At 35.7% G+C, this 24,749-nt stretch overlaps 1 protein-coding gene across 4 annotated transcripts in view; it reads left to right on the forward strand.

Moving 5' to 3' along the window:
• The window catches only part of PHKB (phosphorylase kinase regulatory subunit beta), a 191,816-nt gene that overhangs the window by 15,967 nt on the left and 151,100 nt on the right, over positions 1-24,749 (forward strand). For all 4 annotated transcript variants that reach the window (XM_082437693.1, XM_082437694.1, XM_082437695.1 and 1 more), the window contains 2 exons: positions 20,783-20,872; positions 22,766-22,904. In XM_082437693.1, coding sequence (XP_082293819.1) covers positions 20,783-20,872; positions 22,766-22,904 — 229 coding nt within the window. The remainder of the gene's footprint in view (positions 1-20,782; positions 20,873-22,765; positions 22,905-24,749) is intronic.

The following is a 24,749-nucleotide window of genomic DNA, read 5'->3' on the forward strand; positions in this document are numbered from 1 at the left end:
TGATGGTGGTGGTGGTGGTTATGTGAGGAGAATCTGGCCTCTTTCATGCCTCATGTAGCTTATCAGTTCAGGCAGAATGATGCCAGTAGACACTGCCTTTAGAAAAGTTTTTTTTTTTCTAGGCATCCTTGTAAGATAGGATTCAACAGTCTTATAGTGTGAACATAAAAATGAGGGTAGGTGCTTCAAGTAATAGATATAATTGTTTGAAAAGGAGAGGAAACAGTAAAAGGTCTTCAAATTAACTACAAAAAACTAGCAAGTTCCAGGCTGATTTCTATTATGGTTTCATGTTACAGTATAGTTTAATTTGCAGTAGTATAAGCTGAATACCTAATACTTGTTTTTGTTTATTCTTTTTTAAAAAATTTATTTATTTTTGGCTGTGTTGGGTCCTTGTTGCTGCACGTGGGCTTTCTCTAGTTGTGGCGAGCGGGAGCTACTCTTTGTTGCGGTGCGCGGGCTTCTCATTGCTGTGGCTTTTCTTGTTGCGGAGCACCGGTTCTAGACGCGAGGGCTTCAGTAGTTGTGGTGCGCGGGCTTCAGTAGTTGTGGCTCACGGGCTCTAGAGCGCAGGCTCAGTAGTTGTGGCACACGAGCTAAGTTGCTCCACAGCGTGTGGGATTCTTCCTGAACCAGGGCTTGAACCCATGTCCCCTGCATTGGCAGACAGATTCTTAACCACTGCACCACCAGGGAAGTCCCTAAATACCTTAAACTGAATACGTTACCTAAATATCCATTGTCATGACTCCAGTTTTCATTTTGCTTTTTTTACTACTATAAAATTCTTACAACTAAATTATAATGCAAATTAAAGTACAGCAAAATTTTGATAGTATTAGTGTTCACCCAGAGTTACATTCTTTCAGTTTTGTATTACATAAAAAATTAATAGCCCATAAAAAATATGGCACAGAGGGGGGACCTTCAAGATGGCAGAGGAGTAAGACGTGGAGATCACCTTCCTCCTCACAAATACATCAAAAATACATCTACATGTGGAACAACTCCTACAGAACACCTACTGAATGCTGGCAGGAGAGCTCAGACTTCTCAAAAGGCAAGAAACTCCCCACATACCTGGGTAGGGCAAAAGAAAAAAGGAAAAACAGACAAAAGAATAGGGACGGGACCTGCCCCTCTGGGAGGGAGTTGTGAAGGAGGAAAAGTTTCCACACACTAGGAAGCCCCATCACTGGTGGAGACAGGGACGTGGATGGGGGGAAGCTTTGGAGCCATGGAGGAGAGCGCAGCAACAGGGGTGCAGAGGGCAAAGCGGAGAGATTCCCACACAGAGGACCACTGCCGACCAGCACTCACCAGCCTGAGCAGCTTCTCTGCTCACCCGCTGAGGCGGGTGGGGGCTGGGAGCTGAGGCTCAGGCTTCGGAGTTCAGATCCCAGGGAGAGGACTGAAGAATTGAAGACAGTCTCAGACACCTGTGGGACAACATTAAACGCACCAACATTCAACTTACAGGGCTCCCAGAAGAAGAAGAGAAAAAGAAATGGACTGAGAAAATATTTGAAGAGATTATAGTTGAAAACTTCCCTAATATGGGAGAGGAAATAGTCAAGTCCTGGAAGCTCAGAGAGTCTGATACAGGATAAATCGAAGGAGAAACACACCAAGACACAAATTAATCAAACTATTAAAAATTAAATACAAAGAAAAAATATTAGAAGTAGCAAGGGAAAAGCAACAAATAACATACAAGGGAATCCCCATAAGTTTAACAGCTGGTCTTTCAGCAGAAACTCTGAAAGCCAGAAGGGAGTGGCAGGACATATTTAGAGTGATGAAAGGGAAAACCTACAACCAAGATTACTCTACCCAACAAGGATCTCATTCAGATTCGATGGAGAAATTAAAACCTTTACAGACAGGCAAAAGCTAAGAGAATTCAGCACCACCAAACCAGCCTTACAACAAATTCTAAAGGAATTTCTCTAGGCAGGAAACACAAGAAAAGGAAAAGACCTTCAATAACAAACTGAAAACAGTTACGAAAATGGTAATAAGAACATACATATCAATAACTACCTTAAATGTAAATGGATTACATGCTCCAACCAAAATACATAGACTGGCTGAATGGATACAAAAACAAGACCCATATATATGCTGTCTACAAGAGACCCACTTCAGACCTAGGGACACATAAAGACTGAAAATAAGAAGATGGAAAAAGATATTCCATGCAAATGGAAATCAAAAGAAAGTTGGAGTAGCAATTCTCATTTTAGAAAAAATAGACTTTAAAATAAAGACTATTACAAGAGACAAAGAAGGAGACTATATAAAGATCAAGGGATCAATCCAAGGAGAAGATATAACAACTGTAAATATTTAGGCACCCAACATAGGAGCACCTCAATACATAAGGCAACTGCTAATAGCCATAAAAGGGGAAATCGACAGTAACACAATCATAGTAGGGGACTTTAACACCCCACTTTCACTAATGGACATATCATCCAAAATGAAAATAAATAAGGAAACACAAGCTTTAAATGATACATTAAGCAAGATGGACTTAATAGATATTTATAGGATATTCCATCCAAAAACAACAGAATACACTTTCTTTGCAAGTGCTCATGGAACATCCTCCAGGATACATCATATCTTGGGTCACAAATCAAGCTTTGGTAAATTTTTAAAAAATTGAAATCGTATCAGGTATCTTTTCCGAACACAATGCTATGAGACTACATATCAATTACAGGAAGAAATTTGTAAAAAATACAAACACATGGAGGCTAAACAATATGCTACTAAATAACCAAGAGATCACTGAAGAAATCCAAGGGGAAATCAAAAAATACCTAGAAAAAAATGACAATGAAAACACTATGACCCAAAACATATGGGATCCAGCAAAAGCAGTTCTAAGAGGGAAGTTTATAGACATACAATCCTACCTCAAGAAACAAGAAACATCTCAAATAAACACTGTAACCTTACACCTCAAGCAATTAGAGAAAGAAGAACAAAAAAACCCCAAAGTTAGCAGAAAGAAAGAAATCATAAACATCAGATCAGAAATAAAGGAAAAAGAAATGAAGGAAACAATGGCAAAGATCAATAAAACTAAAAGCTGGTTCTTTGAGACGATAAACAAAATTGATAAACCATTAGCCAGACTCATCAAGAAAAAAGGGAGAAGACTCAAATTAACAGAATTAGAAATAAAAAAGGAGACGTAACAACTGACACTGCCAAAATGCAAAGGATCATGAGAGATTACTACAAGCAACTATATGTCAACAAAATGGACAACCTGGAAGTAATGGACAGATTCTTTTAAAAGCACACCGTTCCTAGACTGAACCAGGAAGAAGTAGAAAATATAAACAGACCAATCACAAGCACTGAAATTGAAACTGTGATTAAAAATCTTCCAACAAACAAAAGCCTGGACCAGATGGCTTCACAGGCGAATTGTAGCAAACTTTTAGAGTAGAGCTACCACCTATCCTTCTCAAACTCTTCCAAAATATTGCAGAGGAACACTGCCACACTCATTCTACAAGGCCACCATCACCCTGATACCAAAAACAAAGATGTCACAAAAAAAAGAAAACTACAGGCCAGTATCACTGATAAACATAGATGCAGAAATCCTTAGCAAAATACTAGCAAACAGAATCTAACAGCACATTAAAAGGATCATACACCATGATAAAGTGGGGTTTATCCCAGGAGCGCAGGGATTCTTCAATATGTGTAAGGCAATCAATGTGATAAACCATTAATAAATTGAAGGAGAAAAACCATATGATCATTTCAATAGATGCAGAAAAAGCTTTTGACAAAATTCAACACCAATTTATGATAAAAACCCTCCAGAAAGTAGGCATAGAGGGAAGTTACATCAACATAATAAAGGCCATATATGACAAACCACAGCCAACATCATTCTCAATGGTGAAAAACTGAAACCATTTCCACTAAGATCAGGAACAAGACAGGGTTGCCTACCCTCACTATTATTCAACGTGGTTTTGGAAGTTTTAGCCACAGCAGTCAGAGAAGAAAAAGAAATAAAAGGAATCCGAATTGGAAAAGAAGAAGTAAAGCTGTCACTGTTTGCAGATGACATGATACTGTACATAGAGAATCCTAAAGATGCTACCAGAAAACTACAAGAGCTAATCAATTAATTTGGTAATGCAGCAGGATACAAAATTCATGCCCAGAAATCTCCTGCATTCCTATACCCTAATGATAAAAAATCTGAAAGAGAAATTAAGTAAACACTCCCATTTACCACTGCAAATAAAAGAATAAAATACCTAGGAATAAACCTGCCTAAGGAGACAAAAGACCTGTATGCAGAAAACTATAAGACACTGATGAAAGAAATTAAAGATGATACAAACAGATGGAGAGATATACCATGTTCTTGGATTGGAAGAATCAACATTGTGAAAATGGCTCTACTACCCAAAGCAATCTACAGATTCAATGCAATCCCTATCAAACTACCAATGGCATATTCACTGAACTAGAACAAAAAATTTCACAATTTGTATGGAAACACAAAAGACCCCGAATAGCCAAAGCAATCTTGAGAAAGAAAAACGGAGCTGGAGGAATCAGGCTCCCTGACTTCAGACTATACTAGAAAGCTACTGTAATCAAGATAGTATGGTACTGGCACAAAATCAGGAATGTAGATCAGTGGAACAGGAAAGAAACCCCAGAGATAAACCCATGCACCTATGGTCACCTTATCTTTGATAAAGGAGGGAAGAATACACAATGGAGAAAAGACAGCCTCTTCAATAAGTCGTGTTGGGAAAACTGGACAGCTACGTGTAAAAGAATGAAATTAGAACACTCCCTAACACCACACACAAAAATAAACTCAAAATGGATTGAAGACCTAAATGTAAGGCCAGACACTATAATACTCTTAGAGGAAAACATAGGCAGAACACTCTATGAGATAAATCACAGCAAGATCCTTTTTGACCCACCTCCTAGAGAAATGGAAATAAAACCAAAAATAAACAAATGGGACCTAATGAAACTTAAAAGCTTTTGCACAGTAAAGGAAATCATAAACAAGACAAAAAGCCAACCCGCAGAATGGGAGAAAATATTTGCAAACGAAGCAACTGACAAAGGATTAAGGTCCAAATATACAAGCAGCTCATGCTGCTCAATATCAAAAACAGAAACAACCCAATCCAAATATGGGCAGAAGACCTAAATAGACATTTCTCCAAGGAAGATATACAGATTGCCAACAAACACATGAAAGGATGCTCAACATCACTAATCATTAGAGAAATGGAAATCAAAACTACAATGAGGTATCACCTCACGCCGGTCAGAATGGCCATCATCAAAAACTCTACACACAATAAATGCTGGAGAGGGTGTGGAGAAAAGGGGACCCTCTTGCACTGTTGGTGGGAATGTAAATTGATACAGCCACTATGGAGAACAGTATGGAGGTTCCTTAAAAAACTCAAAATAGGACTACCATACCACCCAGCAATCCTGCTACTGGGCATATACCCTGAGAAAAACAAAATTCAAAAAGAGACAGGTACCACAATGTTCACTGCTGCACTATTTACAATAATCAGGACATGGAAGCAACCTAAGTGTCCTTTGACAGATGAATGGATAAAGAAGATGTGGCACATTTATACAATAGAATTTTACTCAGCCATAAAAAGAAACGAAATTCAGTTATTTATAGTGAGGTGGATGCACCTAGAATCTGTCATATAGAGTGAAGTAAGTCAGAAAGAGAAAAACAAATACCGTACGCTAACACGTATATATGGAATCTAATAAAAAGGTTCTGAAGTACCTAGGGGCAGGACAGTAATAAAGACGGAGACGTAGAGAATGCACTTGAGTACAAGGTGAGGGGGAAGGGTAAGCTGGGATGAAGTCAGAAAGTGGCATGGACATATATACACTACCAAATGTAAAAGAGATAGCTAGTGGGAAGCAGCCGCACAGCACAGGGAGATCAGCTCGGTGCTTTGTGTCCACCTTCAGGGGTGGAATAGGGAGGGTGGGAGGAGACGCAAGAGAGAGGAGATATGGGAGGAGATATGGGGATATATGTATATGTATAGCTGATTCACTTTGTTATACAGCAGAAATTAATACACCATTGTAAAGCAAGTATACGCCAATAAAGATTTTTAAAAAAGAAAATATGGCAGAGTTAAGCTACACTTAAGAGTAGACAGGAAACAATTTAAGCCAAACTAGATGGTTTGAATAGTGTTCTGCTTGTATACATTTAGTACTGAAAGAATGCCTATTATAGTATGCCAATTCTATAATTAAATATATGTATTAGAATGTAGGTTAACTTGTGTTTTAATATGTTCATTATAACATGGGTATGGCAACCTATGCTTCTTAATGAGAGATTTGATTCTGCTCCTAAGGGTCTTGAGTTTGCTTTGTCTCCCCACAGAGATTGCATGTTTTTTGGGGATGTTTGACAGTTGGCCATAATTAGACTTGGAGGTTGTTAATGATATTAAGGTTAAATCTGAATAATCATGCTTCAGAAATAATTACTCATTTTGGTTATAAAGTTGTATTGAAGACGTGTTAGCATCACTCCTATGTAGTTCAGGGTCATATTTTAGTTGAGCTTTTCTCCCTCTTCCACCCTAAGTAATGCTCGTTTATCTGGCATGTTGAGAGAAAGTGGTAATCTTGGTTTCCTATGGCTTCTGCACATAGACACTAAACTATGTATACCAACCCAAGGGTAGTTTAATATCACATTTACAGCTCAAATTCCATTCAGTTATCTTTTTGCTGTTTCTTAATTACTGATTTTTAAAATTACAGATTTAAAATCACTATGTGGGGCTTATCCATCCTTGCATTGTTCAGGAGGATTCTGATTAACAATTAATCAAAATTCCTTGATTTCTAATTTTGTGACCAGTCCTAGGCTAAGTGCAAGAGGAGATTCAAAAATTTAAGGGTGGAGAAGGGAAGGCAATCAGTAGTTAATATACAGTGTGCCAGTGCTATACTTAAATATTTCTTTTAAGTCTCACTACAATCCTGTGAGGTTAAATTTTCCCCAACTTTACAGATTAGAAGTCCTAGCTCAGAGAGAGCCCAAATCCACAATGTTGTGAAGGACATAGCTGTGATTGCAGCCAAGGTCTATCTGTTTTCACAGCCCATGTTCTTTCCACAACCTCCTAGGTATTATGACAGTGTCTATCCAGGAGCTTCCTTACACTCGGGGGGATGAGGAGGAGGGGCGATGGAGAGCAGGGAGACCTTTTTTTTTTACTTGATTGAACCTTGGGATTAACCTTATTCACTAGAGTAAAAGATGGCTTCTAAAAAATGTGATTGGATTCCATACAAGAAAGTTTCGTCAGTTATGATTTTATTGTATGTAGGTCTTCACAGAAGGAAGTTTACTGACACAGACTCTCAGGACAGCTTTGGAGCAAATCGCCAAAGTCTGATGGTATAGTGTAGAAAATGGCAAAAACGTCTCTGCCCTGTTTTACTTAGCCAGTGATGTAAACTTCAGTGCATTTGATGAGAAGAAAATTAGCTAGCATTCATTGTCTACAAACTCTATACTGTCAGAAGTACTTCTACTTTTTTTATGGTTGAGAATATTTTTATTCTTAGTGTTAGCTTACGTTGCTAATTCATAGTTTATTGTGATTTTTTTCGATTAACATTCAAGACTTCCTCTGTTCAAGCTTACCCTATAAAGTGTTATCAGGCAATTTATAATTAGTAGTGTTAACATTCATATTAAATGCATTACTGAACTCTGCCAAGACAAGAAATACAGACCAGGATTTATCAAAGTGCAAATGATAAAGGAAAATGGTTTGTTTCCATCTTTCTAAATGCTGAATAGCTTGAAAGTATTATTTCTGTAGGACTTGTGTTGAATAACATATGACACAGCAAAATGCCTAATGTCACATGCCTTTAATCACTGTAATAACAAGACATAATAAAATTAAATATTTCTTGTAAAGATTGGGAATGGTGTATAGTGAAGTTCTTTTTCCCCTCCATGTAATTCAATTAATATTTAACTAAGATGCTATCATTTAAGCCTTAGAAGTTTGGAATTGAAAATTTTTACTTGTAATATAAATATGAAATAATGACTCTGGGTTTCTCTTCAGAAATCTTATATGTTCAGATTAGTATTATCCTTTATAAAGTAAGTCACTTGTAAGCTATATACATTTATTCTAGTGATCAAATCATTTTTAAATCATATCCTTTCATGATTTCATTCAGATCCTCCTTTATGAGCAATAGAAGAAGAGAACAGAACAGATTAAAATAGAAGAATAGAACAAGTTGAATTACTACATGATCACAGCTTAGGGTATTGATCAGTGAGTCTTACCTAACTTCATCTGCTCTGATGAATCACCTTATTCATTGCAGCTGATTCTGAGTAATTGTAGGTAAATTTTAGATATCAGAGGATATTAATTCCATTTGCTGAATAAATATTTATTGAGTGCTAACTGTTTTCCAGGCACTATTGGCACTGGGATTATAACAGTGAATGAAACAACTACTGTTGAGAAATTTAAATAACTGTGTCATTTCTGAATGCATTTTTTTTCATCAAAGGAGTTCCAGAAACTTTTTAGAAACACTAGAATTGTTAGAATACAGCTCTGACCTCACAGAAATCATATACATTCATGGTATATTATGGCAAGGGACTCTACTAGACTATAAATAAGAAAGGAAAATGAAATAGCTAATTGAGTGATTGGTATTTATAAGATCAACTCATGAAACATCAACCAGATTTAATATCCTTCAATAGATTTTATAGGCTGTGCTCCTTCCTTAAAGGTCACTGGAAGAACTTAATACCTTTTTATTAAAAATAAAATGGGAACAGTTGAATGGCCTTTTCACATCTTATCTGGATTAGTTGAAGAGGCAAATTTTACTTCTATTTTAAGAAGTTGTGCTATTTTATATTTGCCACTTCATATTTTACATTTAAAATCTGTTTCTTACCCAACTTGCCATGGAGAAACATAGACTTAAGAAGTTGAGGGTTCAGATGAACTGTGATAATAAATTGGAGTTAAGTAGGGAAAAGTATACATATATGTATATATACATGTACATATAATTTTGGAGCAGTCTGTTGTTTAGAGCAGAAAATGAAAACAGGGATTAAGGGCTCTTAACTCTTCTTAGCCAAGCATTTTTATGAGGTTTCATGGTATAGGACAAAGAGCACACATATAGTTTGTCTTTAGAGAACCCCGTGTTCAAATTTAAACTGCCATTTAATAACTTCTTTGTGCTTCAATTTAATGCCAACCTCCTTCCTTTGTCAGGAAGATGAAATAGGACAATGTATGTAAAGTATCTGGTACAATGCAAAGTAGTATGCATGCAAAATTTCCCTTTCTCATTTTAAGAAATTATATAGTAAAGAAAATCATGGTTTAAGTTTTGTTTTTTTGTTTTGGAAGGAGATGTTGGTGATCTTGAAGATGCTCAAAGTGCTGAGTCATGTATAGTGTATTCGAACCTTTTAAGTATAAAAGTTAACGGGTATCCATTCTAAAGTTAGTAAGGTAAGTTTTTCAACTTGTCTAATCATGAAAGTCTGAAGAGGTGGGCCTAGATGATTAAATCAAGTTGGACAGGAGCAGCAGGAGATAGCATAGCCTGTGAGAATATTGTAAACTGGTCTTCAGAAGTTTCCTGAAAACAAACTTTTCAGGAAAACTATTTTTGTCAGCTTTTCTCCATGTTTTCCCTCTTCTTACCAAACTTTCACTGCCATTTACTATGTACTAGATATGGTCCCTGTTGTAGATTGGCTTCCAGTGTAGTATAGCACATTAATCAACTGGTGAAAATAAAATGTATTGTCATAAGCAAGAACTGTACTTAAGGTATTTACAGAGTGCTGTAAGAATGCAGAATATGGAACAATTAACTCTGCCTGTGGAATTGAAGAAGGCCTCCCCCTAATCATGTGGGTCACGCAGTTCAGTTCAATAAATATTTGGATTGTGAACCTCCTAGTACAAGCATTAGGGATACAAAGGTGAGAATGTATTAGAATAATTTGTCCCTTCTATAGTAGTATCCTTCTAGTTTTTATCAGTGGAGGAGTAAAAGGGAATTTTAAGATGAAGAACTTATCATCCCAAGTTAATGATTTAATTTAAATTTCAAAGTTGCTTGAAAATGCGTTGTATCATATATAGATGATAAACATATAATTATTATACTCTGGGAAGCCTTGATATCTTAACAACTCAGAAATTAATGTTTTAATAATTAACTGATAAACCACAGATGTGGTTTGCATATATTTTGTATGTTCATATACAAGGCTATCTCTTTGCTTTTTCCATGCCTTCCTGGTCTGTACCCTTCCTGCTCTCCTCAGCTTCTCTATATGCATGTAAGTATAAGGACTATCCAAACCTCATGAAACTGTGGGGCTTTTTGACCCTCTACAATACAAGGGCTTCAGATTCTTCTTAGTTCCTGATTATTTTGTTGGAGAATATGTTACCTCAGGAATTTTGATTATTCAACTGCTTCTTTGTACATACTTTCTTATTAGTTTATTAGCCTCTGCACTTCACAGTTTTCAAAAACTTAGGCTTAAGAGACTAAGGCTTTCAGAGACTTTCCTGACTGAAAAATCACAGTTCTTAATGTCCTATGTCTATAAAATTAGCTGTTTACCATTAGCTCAGGCAGAGATTCTAAAGTTGCAGTCTTTAGAACTGGTGAATCTCACCCTGCTCCATTCCCAAAGTTAGAGAATCATTAATAAAACACAGACAGAAGATACTGATTGATTCTTTCCTTGGGCTAAGATTCTACTTTCACATTTTTTGTGTATTTCTCTGCTAGAACCCAAGACCTATAGAAAAATGAAAGGGTGCAGCATACTTTATGTTTTAACTTTGTATCAATATGCCTCATTGAGTGCTACTACAGTACTTAAAAAAATCAATATATGTTGCTCCAAGCAATTGCGATTTTTAGAGACAATGTATCTGCACATGAAGCTGATTATTGTTTAAGCTGTTTGTAAATATCATATGTCCATGATGGGTTTGAAATCTTGCATATAAGTAGATCAAATGCTACATTATTAGATACTAGAGTTTTTATATAGCTTTTGAAAATTAAGTTGTATTATTTCAAGAGGAAATTGTCTATTTGAATCCCATAGTTTGAGATGGTCTCTTTATAATTTAGGACAAATGGATCTTTCTATTGAATATTTTGTAACCTAAAAAGAAAAAAATTTTACCAATTTGATCTTTTTAAAATGAATGGAATTTACTACTTACTTTAAAAGCGGTTTAGAAAACAAATTCCCAATGGATAAAATAGCTAAGTGGGAAAATTTATTTTTTTAACATTATAAAAAACTTAGAAGAAAATTGCAGTAACTATATGTATAACCGTGGGGTTATCAAAAACCTTTTTATTTATTTATTTATTGTTATTTTAAAATAAATTTATTTATTTATTTATTTATGGCTGCTTTGTGTCTTTTTTGCTGCACGTGGACTTTCTCTAGTTGTGGTGAGCAGGGGCCACTCTTCATTGTGGTGCGTGGGCTTCTCATTGCGGTGGCCTCTTGTTGCGGAGCACGGGCTCTAGGCGCACAGGCTTCAGTAGTTGTGGCACGCGGGCTCTAGAGTGCAGGCTCCGTAGTTGTGGCGCACGGGCTTAGTTGCTCCGCGGCATGTGGAATCTTTCCGGACCAAGTCTCTATCAAAAACCTTTTTAAACAGAAAGGAAGACTAGAACCAAATGAGGAAAGAGATAGATTGACTGTTACTTTTTTTTTTTTTTTAATTTTGACATTGGTATACTAATGAAAGCTCAGGGGAAAATATTTGAAATGGAAATGTTAAATAGCACACAAAACATACAAAGAGCTCTTAGAAATTGATGACAAAAACACTGATAAAGCAGTAGCAAATGGCAATAGGATGTAGGCAGTTCACAGAAGAGCAAATCCAAATGGCCAGTTTGTAAAGATTCTCAAACTCACTAATAGTCTGGGAAATGAAAATTAAGTAAAAGAGGGCTACTGCTTTACTCCTGTCAGATTGGAAAAGCTTTTAAAAGAATGGAGCCCTTATATTACTGGTAGAAATGTGAATTATTTTAGCCTTTTTAAAAAATGTAATTTGCCATTTGTTGTAAAAAGTGCATTTATCATTTAATTCAATACTACTTCTGTACGTGACATTACTGAATGCAGAGTTGGGAAGATATGTATTGTAACATGCTATTACATAGTATTTCCAACATGCAGATATATAGGTATAAATAAACTCAAAAGTATATATAATAGTAGAATGTAGTAAAATAATTAGGAAGTGATGAGGCTTGATTATTTATTACCATTGTTTTTAATAATTAGTTGTAATTTAATTTGCAGTTATGGCTGTGTTTCACAACCATTCCCAAAATTCCTGACAATTTAACAGTTGACTCTCTCTAGCCAGTTCTAACTGGTTCTAGCACACTCCTGGTTATATCTATGTATATCTGTGTTTTGCAGTATTGTTTGTGATGGTAAAAATCAGAAGCAAATTATATACCCACTGATGGGGGGCTAGTGGAATAAGTTGTGGTATAGCAAAAGAAAGAGCCATCACTTTTAGTGATTTCCCTGTGTGTTGTTAAATGAGAGGAGCTAAATGCAAGCACAGGTCTGTGTCATGATCCCATTTTTATAAAACGAGCAAGTGCAGACTCTTCTCTCATTTTTGCCTATATGTTTGATTATATAAACATGGAAAATGTGTGGTTATGAGTACAGAAGAGGGCAAGAGGATGAGGTAAGGAAAGAAAGGACTTATGTCCATGAGAAAAACAGTATGTATGTTATGATCCTATATGTGGTAAATTTTATGTGTCTATGTGATATATACACACTAAAAAATATATACACATTAAAAAGTGTACGCATTAAAAAATATATACACAGTAAAAAATGCCTGAAAAGAATGCACCAAAATGTTAATGTACCAAATGTACCAAAATGTACCAAAATGTTAATGATACCTTTTTTAGGGTGATAGAATGTTATCTTTTTTTTTTTAATCTGAAAAGAAATTATTTTAATTGAGGGAGAGAATCAGAATCCTATGGTCCTTTCTAAGGATTTAAATTTATAATAAAATTATCCTGTGAAAGGGCATACTTGGGTCAGTGTGTCAATAAAATTTACCCTTTAGTGATATAATTTCTTCACCTAAACCTTCATGTGTATCACTTCAAAAAAATTCTTAGTATATAGTATCTTGTTTCATGAGACATGTGTGTAAGTTTTAGAACTGTATTAGGAACTTCCCTGATGACGCAGTGGTTAACAATCTGCCTGCCAATGCACGGGACACGGGTTTGAGCTCTGGTCTGGGAAGGTCCCACATGCCGCAGAACAACGAAGCCCCTGTGCCACAACTACTGAGCCTGCGCTCTATAGAGCACGCGAGCCACAACTACTGAGCCCGTTTGCCACAACTACTGAAGTCCACGTGCCTAGAGCCTGTGCTTTGCAACAAAAGAATCCACCGCAATGAGAAGTGCGTGCTGCAACAAAGAGTAGTCCCTGCTCTCCACAATTAGAGAAAGTGCGCACGCATCAACAAAGACCAAATGCAGCCAAAAATAAAGTAAATAAAAAATAAATTAAAAAAAAGAACTATACTAAGTATGTGTGCATATATGTATATATATTTATGACTTAACCTCTTCCTGGAGTTCAGTTGTTACCTTCATATTTAGATGGCAATTCATTATTTGAAATTGCTGGTAAGTTTAGAGATTGCAATGCAGGAGTTCCCTGTTCTCTGAGCCCCACAGGGGGATTAAATTTTCCTGTCCTTTGTCTTTTAAGGAACTCACCACTCTACATTGAGATATATATATATATATATATATATATATATATATGTAATATAATATAGTCTTATTCATAACTTTACCTTTCTTCCTAATCTGTAGGCCTTGGTAGCCTGCTAGATGTATGGTCCAGAGTCTTATGCATTCACTGTATATATTAACTGAATGAATAAATAATGATATTTATCTTAGTCCACCACCATGCATGGAAAAATGATAAAGCTACTTTAGGGATCATCAAAGTCTTGATTAATAATATTTTTGTATGTATTAAAGAGCTTTGAATCATAAAGTAAAATGCCCAAATAATACACTTCTGATGTTGTTTTGGTTTGCTGATCAGTTTTCCGCCTTGAATTTCCTCTTGGGTCATCTATTTCATGCTTTTAACAGTTGCTATTTAACTATCAGTGCTGTTTTGTGATTTCTTAAGAGCCTCTCCATAACACTCAGAAACCTTCTGGGTTTATAGTGCAAAATTCAGAAAGCTTATACCTTTGTTAAGTTTATCTCTTTCTATAATACTGTTTATGTCTCACAGAGCAGCTCATTCTTTAGTCTCTTTGTTAGTAAATAGCCCTTTCTTCCTTCATGCTAAAGCTGTAATACTTCTCTTCAAGAAACAGCTTCTGCTTCATCTTCTTTGTCGCTGTTATCTGTTTGATGTAATGTGTTCTGAAATGAAGATGTAGACTGTATTTTTCTAATACAAAGTGAATTGTCAGGTAAAAAATCAGGTTGACATGTTTAAACTCATTTTACAAACTTGATAACTGGTAAGTTTCATTTTACTTTGTGGTATTTAGATATAGGCAAAATTCAAATGAGAAAAACATGGAAAGGAGAAATTTATATTTTAAAAATTCATTTCATTTTGAACTCTAAACATTATTAGAGTTTTCTGTTATTTCTTTTTTTCTTTTTCAGAGACTGAGTTTTATTTATTTTTTTAATTCCACATATAAGGGAGATCATACAGTATTTGTCTTTGTCTGACTTATTTCACTTAGCGTAATACCTTCAAGGTCCATCTATGTTGTCACAAGTGGGAGGATTTCCTAGTTTTTATGGCTAAATAATATTTCAGTGTGTGTGTGTATGTGTATCACAACTTCTTTATCCATTCATGCATCAGAGAACACTTAGGTTGTTTCCATGACTTGGCTATTGTAAATAATGCTGCTGTGAATACGCAGGTGCAGATATCTTTTGTTTGTTTGTTTGTTTGTTTATACTGCAGGTTCTTATTAGTCATCAATTTTATACACATCAGTGTATACACGTCAATCCCAATCGCCCAATTCAGCACACCACCATCCCCACCCCAGCGCAGTTTTCCCCCCTTGGTGTCCATATGTCTGTTCTCTACATCTGTGTCTCAACTTCTGCCCTGCAAACCGGCTCATCTGTACCATTTTTCTAGTTTCCACATACATGCGTTAATATACGAAATTTGTTTTTCTCTTTCTGACTTACTTCACTCTGTATGACAGTCTCTAGATCCATCCACGTCTCAGCAAATGACTCAATTTCGTTCCTTTTTATGGCTGAGTAATATTCCATTGTATATATGTACCACACCTTCTTTATCCATTCGTCTGCTGATGGGCATTTAGGTTGCTTCCATGACCTGGCTATTGTAAATAGTGCTGCAATGAACATTGGGGTGCATGTGTCTTTTTGAATTATGGTTTTCTCTGGGTATACTCCCATTAGTGGGATTGCTGGGTCATATGGTAATTCTATTTTTAGTTTTTTAAGGAACCTCCATACTGTTCTCCATAGTGGCTGTATCAATTTACATTCCCACCAACAGTGCAAGAGGGTTCCCTTTTCTCCACACCCTCTCCAGCATTTGTTGTTTGTAGATTTTCTGATAATGCCCGTTCTAACTGGTGTGAGGTGATACCTCATTGTAGTTTTGATTTGCATTTCTCTAATAATTAGTGATGTTGAGCATCTTTTCATGTGCTTCTTGGCCATCTGTATGTCTTCTTTGGAGAAATGTCTATTTAGGTCTTCTGCCCATTTTTGGATTGGGTTGTTTGTTTCTTTCATATTGAGCTGAATGAGCTGTTTATATATTTTGGATATTAATCCTTTGTCCGTTGATTCGTTTGCAAATATTTTCTCCCATTCTGAGGGTTGTCTTCTCATCTTGTTTATGGTTTCCTTTGCTGTGCAAAAGCTTTTAAGTTTCATTAGGTCCCATTTGTTTATTTTTGTTTTTATTTCCATTACTCTAGGAGGTGGATCAAAAAAGATCTTGCTGTGATTTATGTCAAAGAGTGTTCTTCCTATGTTTTCCTCTAAGAGTTTTATAGTGTCCGGTCTTACATTTAGGCCTTGAATCCATTTTGAGTTTATTTTTGTGTATGGTGTTAGGAAGTGTTCTAATTTCATTCTTTTACATGTAGCTGTCCAGTTTTCCCAGCACCACTTACTGAAGAGACTGTCTCTTCGCCATTGTATATCTTTGCCTCCTTTGTCATAGATTAGTTGACCATTGGTGCGTGGGTTAATCTCTGGGCTTTCTATCTTGTTCCATTGATCTATATTTCTGTTTTTGTGCCAGTACCATATTGTCTTGACTACTGTAGCTTTGTAGTATAGTCTGAAGTCAGGGAGTCTGATTCCTCCAGCTCCGTTTTTTTCCCTCAAGACTGCTTTGGCTATTCGGGGTCTTTTGTGTCTCCATACAAATTTTAAGATGATTTTTTCTAGCTCCGTAAAAAATGCCATTGGTAATTTGATAGGGATTGCATTGAATCTGTAGATTGCTTTGGGTAGTATAGTCATTTTCACAATATTGATTCTTCCAATCCAAGAACATGGTATATCTCTCCACCTGTTGGTATCATCTTTAATTTCTTTCATCAGTGTCTTATAGTTTTTTACATCCGTGCGCACTTGAGAAGAAAGTGTAATCTGCTGTTTTTGGATGGATTGTCCTATAAATATCAATTAAATCTATCTGGTCTATTGTATCATTTAAAGCTTCTGTTTCCTTATTTATTTTCATTTTGGATGATCTGTCCATTTGTGTAAGTGAGGTGTTAAAGTCCCCCACTATTATTGTGTTACTTTCGATTTCCTCTTTTATAGCTGTTAGCAGTTGCTTTATGTATTGAGGTGCTCCTATGTTGGGTCCATATATATTTATATTTGTTACATCGTCTTCTTGGATTGATCCCTTGATCATTATGTAGTGTCCTTCCTTGTCTCTTGCAACATTCTTTATTTTAAAGTCTATTTTATCTGATATGAGTATAGCTACTCCAGCTTTCTTTTGATTTCCATTTGCATGGAATATCTTTTTCCATCCCCTCCCTTTCAGTCTGTATGTGTCCCTAGGTCTGAAGTGGGTCTCTTGTAGACAGCATATATATGGGTCTTGTTTTTGTATCCATTCAGCAAGCCTGTGTCTTTTGGTTGGAGCATTTAATCCATTCACATTTAAGGTAATTATCGATATGTATGTTCCTATGACCATTTTCTTAATTGTTTTGGGTTTGTTTTTGTAGGTCCTTTTCTTCTGTTGTGTTTCCCACTTAGAGAAGTTCCTTTAGCATTTGTTGTAGAGCTGGTTTGGTGGTGCTGAATTCTCTTAGCTTTTGCTTGTCTGTAAAGCTTTTGATTTCTCCATCAAATCTGAATGAGATCCTTGCCGGGTAGAGTAATCTTGGTTGTAGGTTCTTCCCTTTCATCACTTTAAGTATATCATGCCACTCCCTTCTGGCTTGTAGGGTTTCTGCTGAGAAATCAGCTCTTAACCTTATGGGAGTTCCCTTGTATGTTATTTGTCGTTTTTCCCTTGCTGCTTTCAATAATTTTTCTTTGTCTTTAATTTTTGCCAATTTGATTACTATGTGTCTCGGCGCGTTTCTCCTGTATGGGACTCTCTGAGCTTCCTGGACTTGGGTGTCTATTTCCTTTCCCATGTTAGGGAAGTTTTCGACTATAATCTCTTCAAATATTTTCTCTGGTCCTTTCTCTCTTCTCCTTCTGGGACCCCTATAATGCAAATGTTGTTGCGTTTAATGTTGTCCCAGAGGTCTCTTAGGCTGTCTTCATTTCTTTTCATTCTTTTTTCTTTAGTCTGTTCCGCAGCAGTGAATTCCACCATTCTGTCTTCCAGGTCACTTATCCATTCTTCTGCCTCAGTTATTCTGCTATTGATTCCTTCTAGTGTAGTTTTCATTTCAGTTATTGTATTGTTCATCTCTGTTTGTTCTTGAATTCTTTAATTCTTCTAGGTCTTTGTTAAACATTTCTTGCATCTTCTCGATCTTTGCCTCCATTCTTTTTCCGAGGTCCTGGATCATCTTTACTATCATTATTCTGAATTCTTTTTCTGGAAGGTTGCCTATCTCTACTTCATTTAGTTGTTTTTCTGGGGTTTTATCTTGTTCCTTCACCTGGTACGTAGCCCTCTGCCTTTTCGTCTTGTCTATCTTTCTGTGAATGTGGTTTTTGTTCCACAGGCTGCAGGATTATAGTTTTTCTTGCTTTTCTTTCTGTTATTTTGCATCTTTTTCTTTGTCTTTGGGAACTTGTACTCCATTGTTGATTTCTTTCGCCTCCACATTTGTATTGGTATTGATGCTTTTCAGATGTTTAATTCTTGTTTAAAATGTTTCCATTATTGCTTTTCCTTTCTAAGTAATTTAATTTTATGCAGTTACTTCAGAAGCAATATAGTGGTTATCACTGAAGTGTTGACATTTATCTAGCCAAGCTGTTCTTAATTTACCATGGGCTTTCTTTGAAGATATAGGAAGGTATAAGAAAACATAGATTCTCAGTGAAATAGCTGATTTTACTTTTACACTTTTCTGCTTTGCTTTGAACATCTTCTCTTTTAGCTCCTACTGAATGGGTATTTATTTTCTTGTAAAGTCTGGTTTCCCGTTTGTTTATTTATTGTTGCTTCTAAGAAACTCCATGGGTGATTTTATTGAAAAACATTAGATGACAGAATCATTTTTGTCTCTTGGGGGAGGTAAGGGGCACCTTAAATGTAATAGTACTTTTAAAGGAAGTATTTTTTTCACTCTAAAACCCCTGATACAATGTCATTAAAATAATCTTTCAAAATAAATTCACCTACTATTATAATGCAAGTACATTTCAGTTTTGCATATTCTATTTCAATCTTTATCCATATGCACATGTATTATTTAATTGTAATGAAAATATATATGCAACATTTGGTGATTTTTTTTCTTATATAATGCAAAATCTTAGCTCTACGAATAGTGCTCTAAATAAAAACAAATCATTTCACCACAAAATAAATAAAAACAAATCTAAATAAAATCTAAGTAAAAAAAGCATTCCACAATCATTCCACCCCAGCAAACATGTCCCCTTTAGTCTTTGTATATCCATATGCACAATTTAAAACATGATGATTTGTACCTAATTTTATTTTATTAATTATGGCTGAATTTCACCAAGAGTGTGTAGACCCCCCAGAGCTTATCACCTAACATGCAAGCATTCCTTCCCAGCTGCCAGGCTGCCCATATACTGCCAATATACTTAAACCTACCCAGAGCTAACTGAATGCAGAGAGGCAGAGGGCATGTGTGAACCCTTGCCTCCTTTGCAGTCCTGATGCTTTCCTCTCTGTGTTGGTAGTCCTCTCTATACTTCACTATGGGGGTCATTCTCGTTGGTGTCATTGTGAAGACTTTTTTAGAAAAATCTCTTCACTCAGAGCAAGTCATTTCATATTCCCTGTTTTCATCCATAAGTCATTTTTCTTTCTAACAGAAGATAATGGGACTATTGCCTGAATGTGTAGATCTTTACCTTACTTCCCCTAAACATAAAGAGATTTCAAATAACTTGGCTTTAAACTAGCATACTGGACATAGCAATTTTACGAACATAAATGCTTTAATTTTCTTTAAAAACTGATTCTTAATGTCTGCCAACACGACCCCCGACCCTGGTAAGTTATAGGTTCACTCTTGTGCTATGTTGTTAGACTATATGACATGGATTACCTGATCCCAGGGTGGATTAATTGTGACTTTGAGATGTTTATAATTTCTGAGTGCTTTTAACAAGAGTGAGAGTCAGTACTTATTCTGATGGCTGAAGGGTCAGATGTCTTCCTTTCAGTCAGCAGTTGAGAAAGTGCACTAGTCAAGTGAACAATTTTCTGTATCCATTTTGTGGCAGATTATTATGATTAATGTGAATTTTGTAACTTTTGAGCAGTGTATTCTGCTAACACCTTGCTGTAGTTTCCATGGCTGAAAAGTAGAAATGGTTTCTGCTTATAGTCTAGATAATAAGGCAAGTATTATCTACCTAGGAGAAAGTGGAGGCTTCAAGCTTTCAGTATGAAAACTATCTGAATATTCATGAAGTGGATGAGTTTGGAACATGTACAGTATCTTTTTCCTTGAGATTTTGAGGGTATGATTGTTTGACAGAAAACTGCCTGAAAGTGCATGAAGATAAGGAATAAGGTTTGGATTTCAGGGCATGTAAGTAGATATATTGATATTTCTCAGAAGGAACTGAAATTATTGAGCTACTGGACTACCACAGGAGTATTAGTGATATTTGAGATGTTAGAACCAGTATACACGAGTTAGTTGGCTTGACAGCTGGGGGTGAGGAGGGGGATAGCTCATAACATTTAGAAATACTACAAGTGCTTTCTTCTTTCTCCTTTTCCCACCCAAAATTTGACAAGTAGTGAAATGTGATAGTTCACTATAAAAATGAAAATTAGATTGCTAAGTAGAGCTTCTTCATTTGTTTAGAAGTTTCTTTGTTTATCTGGGTGAAAATGATTGAATTTGATGGGTTTTCATTTTTCTTTCAGGCTCAGTTTATGAACCTCTTAAAAGCATTAATCTTCCAAGACCTGATAATGAAACTCTGTGGGATAAATTGGATCACTATTACACAATTGGTAAGCAAAACCTGAGGAAAACATGTCCTTAGGTAGCTATGCCTTAGTTATATTATAGACATTATATGGATGATGTTCTCTCATTTGGACGTTGGGGTAGTTTCAGTGCTTAGACAGCTACATATTCCAATTGCATATGATATGGGGACTAAAAGGAATCTGACAAATCATATCAGTCCCTTGAATCATTTTGAAACTCACCAGCGTCCTCTGTGTCCTTCCTAAATATTACCAGATTTGAGAACTAGAGGCTGTCTCTTGAATAATTCTTACACAAAGATTTTGTAGAAGTATTCCTTGCTTATTTACCTATACATGGTTCCTATGTAGTCCTGAACCTTTTATATCCATTTCTAGTTCATTGAGATTCAAAAGGTAATCTCAGGTTACTGTTACTGATATCAGGCACCTGTTCTGTTGGTTGCTGTTTTGTTTTTGTCGGGATCAGCCCGACGAGTTTTGTTACTTAATGTGAGCAAGCAGCTTTGAGATATGTATGTATTTAGGGGGCTTCTCCTTGTTCATCAGACCGTAAGTTGGAAATGCCTATTAATTTTTTTTGTCAGTTTGCTTCTTGTGCCATTTATGTGGCCTAGTATGTCAAATATAAAATTTGATTTACTTGTCTCACTAAGGAGAAGGATTTTTTTGTTTGTGTCAACATTATGTAAAACCTTATTTCAACTTACTTTGGTCAAGATTCTGGTATATATTCTTATGTTGGCCACGTATTATCTTTGTAGCCATAACTAGCTAAAGAGATTAAACTGCCTTTTAAAAGAAATGTCAGTTTTTTACTTTGGACTATGAGGACCAGTTTTTTACTCTGCGAAAAATAATAAATACCCTGGTATTCTGAAAGAAATGATAATGTCAGTTTAGTCTGAAAAAAGAAAAAGAAATTTAAGTCTTTAATCTCTGTGATGGACCAGAGTACTTTAGACCTTTGAAAAACTGTCCTAAAGTAGTTGACATATGCCAATCTAGATTAGAGTAACTTAATTTATTTTGGGGAAAAACATTACTCATCCATTTATAGTTGGACAGGAATAAAATAGCTTTTAGGAAATGTCATTTTAGTGTGTTTATTTTTCTATTTTAGTACTCTTTTATAAAAGGTAGTAGAGTTTGCTTTCTGTATTTGCAGATGCAGAACCTGCAGATAAGGAGGGCCTACTTTATTAACCATTTTAGATAAGGGACTTGAGTGTCTGAGGATCTTCGCATGCATGGTGGGTCCTGGAACCATCCCTGTGCATACTGAGGGACGACTGGAAAATACTGATTTCAGACTTCTTTGACTTAAGTTGAATGTTCACAAAATAATTATTTGCTTGCTGTTTTCATGTCGTATAAGGATGGGATTCAGTTTTAAAATGTTAAACATATCACTAATATAATATGTAAAATGAATACATTGCTCTTCAGGTACAAATTAGTCATCAGTGAAAAACAGGATTCTGGCCTGTTTAGGGTTGAGTTAGCTTTGGATTTAGCAAATGTATACAACTCTTTGTTGTATATTTGCTTTATTTTTCCCTATTGAACTTGTTTTTGAAAATATACTTAGTTTTTTGGTTTATCTTTTTTTTTCTGTATCTGATGTTGCCTTATAACACTTACCGACATAAAGAAGGATGTGCTAAAGGCTTTTTAAATGCCAGTTAGCTGAGTTCTTTCCTCAAAAGTGGAAAGACCCCTTCATGCAGGGTGGATCCCTACTTAGGCTGCAGTTACTTACCCGGAGTTGTTTCTACATCTTCAAAAGTTTTATACTACAGCTAAGTTTAGAAACAAAATTGTAGGATGAGGAAACCAAAGAAGTTTAAGACCTTCAGCTCAAGGGAAATGGATGGCTGTACAATTCATTCTTTTTCTTGTTTGCAATTGCAGTCAAGTCAACATTGCTGCTGTATCAAAGTCCAACCACAGGTCTCTTTCCCACAAAAACATGTGGTGATGATCAGAAGGCCAAGATCCATGACAGTCTATACTGTGCTGCTGGGGCCTGGGCTTTGGCTCTTGCATACAGGTAAGCTGGTGTGTCTTTTACTAGTAACTCCAAGTCTAGGTAATAGGGTTTTGTAGCCCCAAGACAAATTGGGCAGCTATCTTCTGGCTCTGCTGCTGAGTCACTGTGTGACCTGCAACTGCTCACATCTCCTTTTAGGACTCTAAACCTTTCAGTTTTCCTAAGGATTTACATGAGACAAGTTCTAACATTTTATGACTTTGTGACCAAAATTTCTCATCTCTAGGTTTGTAAATCATCATTAGTCTTTGACAGAATGAATTGCCCATTCTCTTTGAGTTGATTGGTTTCAATCACAGAGGAAATTAATGGTGATTGAATTTTACAGATGATAAAACTAGGGCCTAGAGTAGTTAACAGATTTGTTCAAAATTGCACGACTAGTAAATGACAGAGCCAGGGACAGGACTCTTCTCCTTCCCTCTTCCAGTTTAGTGTTTTTCGCACTATACTTCTTTGGGGTATCACTTAATAAATCTGGTTGTAAGTCAAATAATTATTTCATAAAGTAAAAGAAAAATAAATCTTTTCACAATACAAAAGTTCTCCTTACTTCATTTATTTCATTATATATGGAAAGCATCTGTTGTGGGTCCTGACACAGTCAATAGTGATACATTTTAACTGTTACAAAAATGAGGTTTCTGAATATTGATTTTCGGAAGGTGATACATGCATGTACTTCTGATTTGAAAATTGTATCTTTCACATGAACATGATTCCTCTGTCTTAAATCATTGATGTGTTGCACTTGTAAAGAAAATCAAATAATGAGATAATATAAAGGCAGTCACCTTCAGCACTTGTTTGCTAATGTCACTACCAGCGTTTTTTACCATATTCTATGTAAGCACAATGTAGCTTCATTAAATGTCTAGCAACTACTAGTCTTAGGACCAGTAGCACCTTAACCAAGTAGTCAAGCCAGTAATGGGACAGACTGACATTAGGTGCCTCCTGATGTGACACATTACCCATATCGACTTCTTACCAAAATGTGTAAATGGCTCTATCTGTAAATAAACAATCAGACAAAGCCAGATTGTGACTACTTGTAAGACAACTTGCCTGAGCTCTTAAAAAATGTAGTAATCATAGAAGATTAGAAAATAGGTGTGAAGATGGCTAGATTATGAGAACTACATGCAATGCGAGAACCTTGATTGAATCACGCATTAAAAAACAGTGTAAAGTATATTTTGGGGATAATTGGATTATATTTGATATACACTATATATTAGACATTATAGTATCAATTCATTGGGTATGATAATGATATTATGGTTATGTAGGAGAATGTCCTTGTTTTTAGGAGATACTTCTGAAATATGTGTGGGTAATGGTACTTCAAATACTGCAGAAAATAAATTAGAGAATGCAAGCTAATTTTAGCAACTGGTGAATCCAGGTGAAGAGTAATTGTAGCATTCTTTTAGCTTTTCTATAGATTTGAAATTTTTGTAAATAAAATGTTGGGGGAAAATTGCTTAAAAAAAAACAAGAGTACAGGCCTTTTCCCAGGAGGCTTCAAAGATCTGATAGAGAATTTAAAGTCTTTTCTTTGCTGGGGACACTATCTATGTACTAACTCCCTGGATAATTTATCTTCTTACGTACTTAAAGTAGCAGATTTTTTGTTTTACTAGCAAGCAAAATGTGTTCTATTTGGAGAAATGCAAGGGTACTTACCACAAAATTACTATGAAGCCCTTTTTACTTTCACAATATTATGTTGTGATAGTTTGTTTAGAGAATCCCCATGTTGTAAAATTAGTAGAATTTTGTTTCCAGTTCTACTTGTAAATGCTAATGAAATCATATAGATTATATTAGGAAGAATTCCTC

This window comes from Balaenoptera physalus (genome assembly GCF_965194825.1).
Source record: "Balaenoptera physalus genome assembly, chromosome: 19".
Classification (NCBI taxonomy): domain Eukaryota; kingdom Metazoa; phylum Chordata; class Mammalia; order Artiodactyla; family Balaenopteridae; genus Balaenoptera; species Balaenoptera physalus.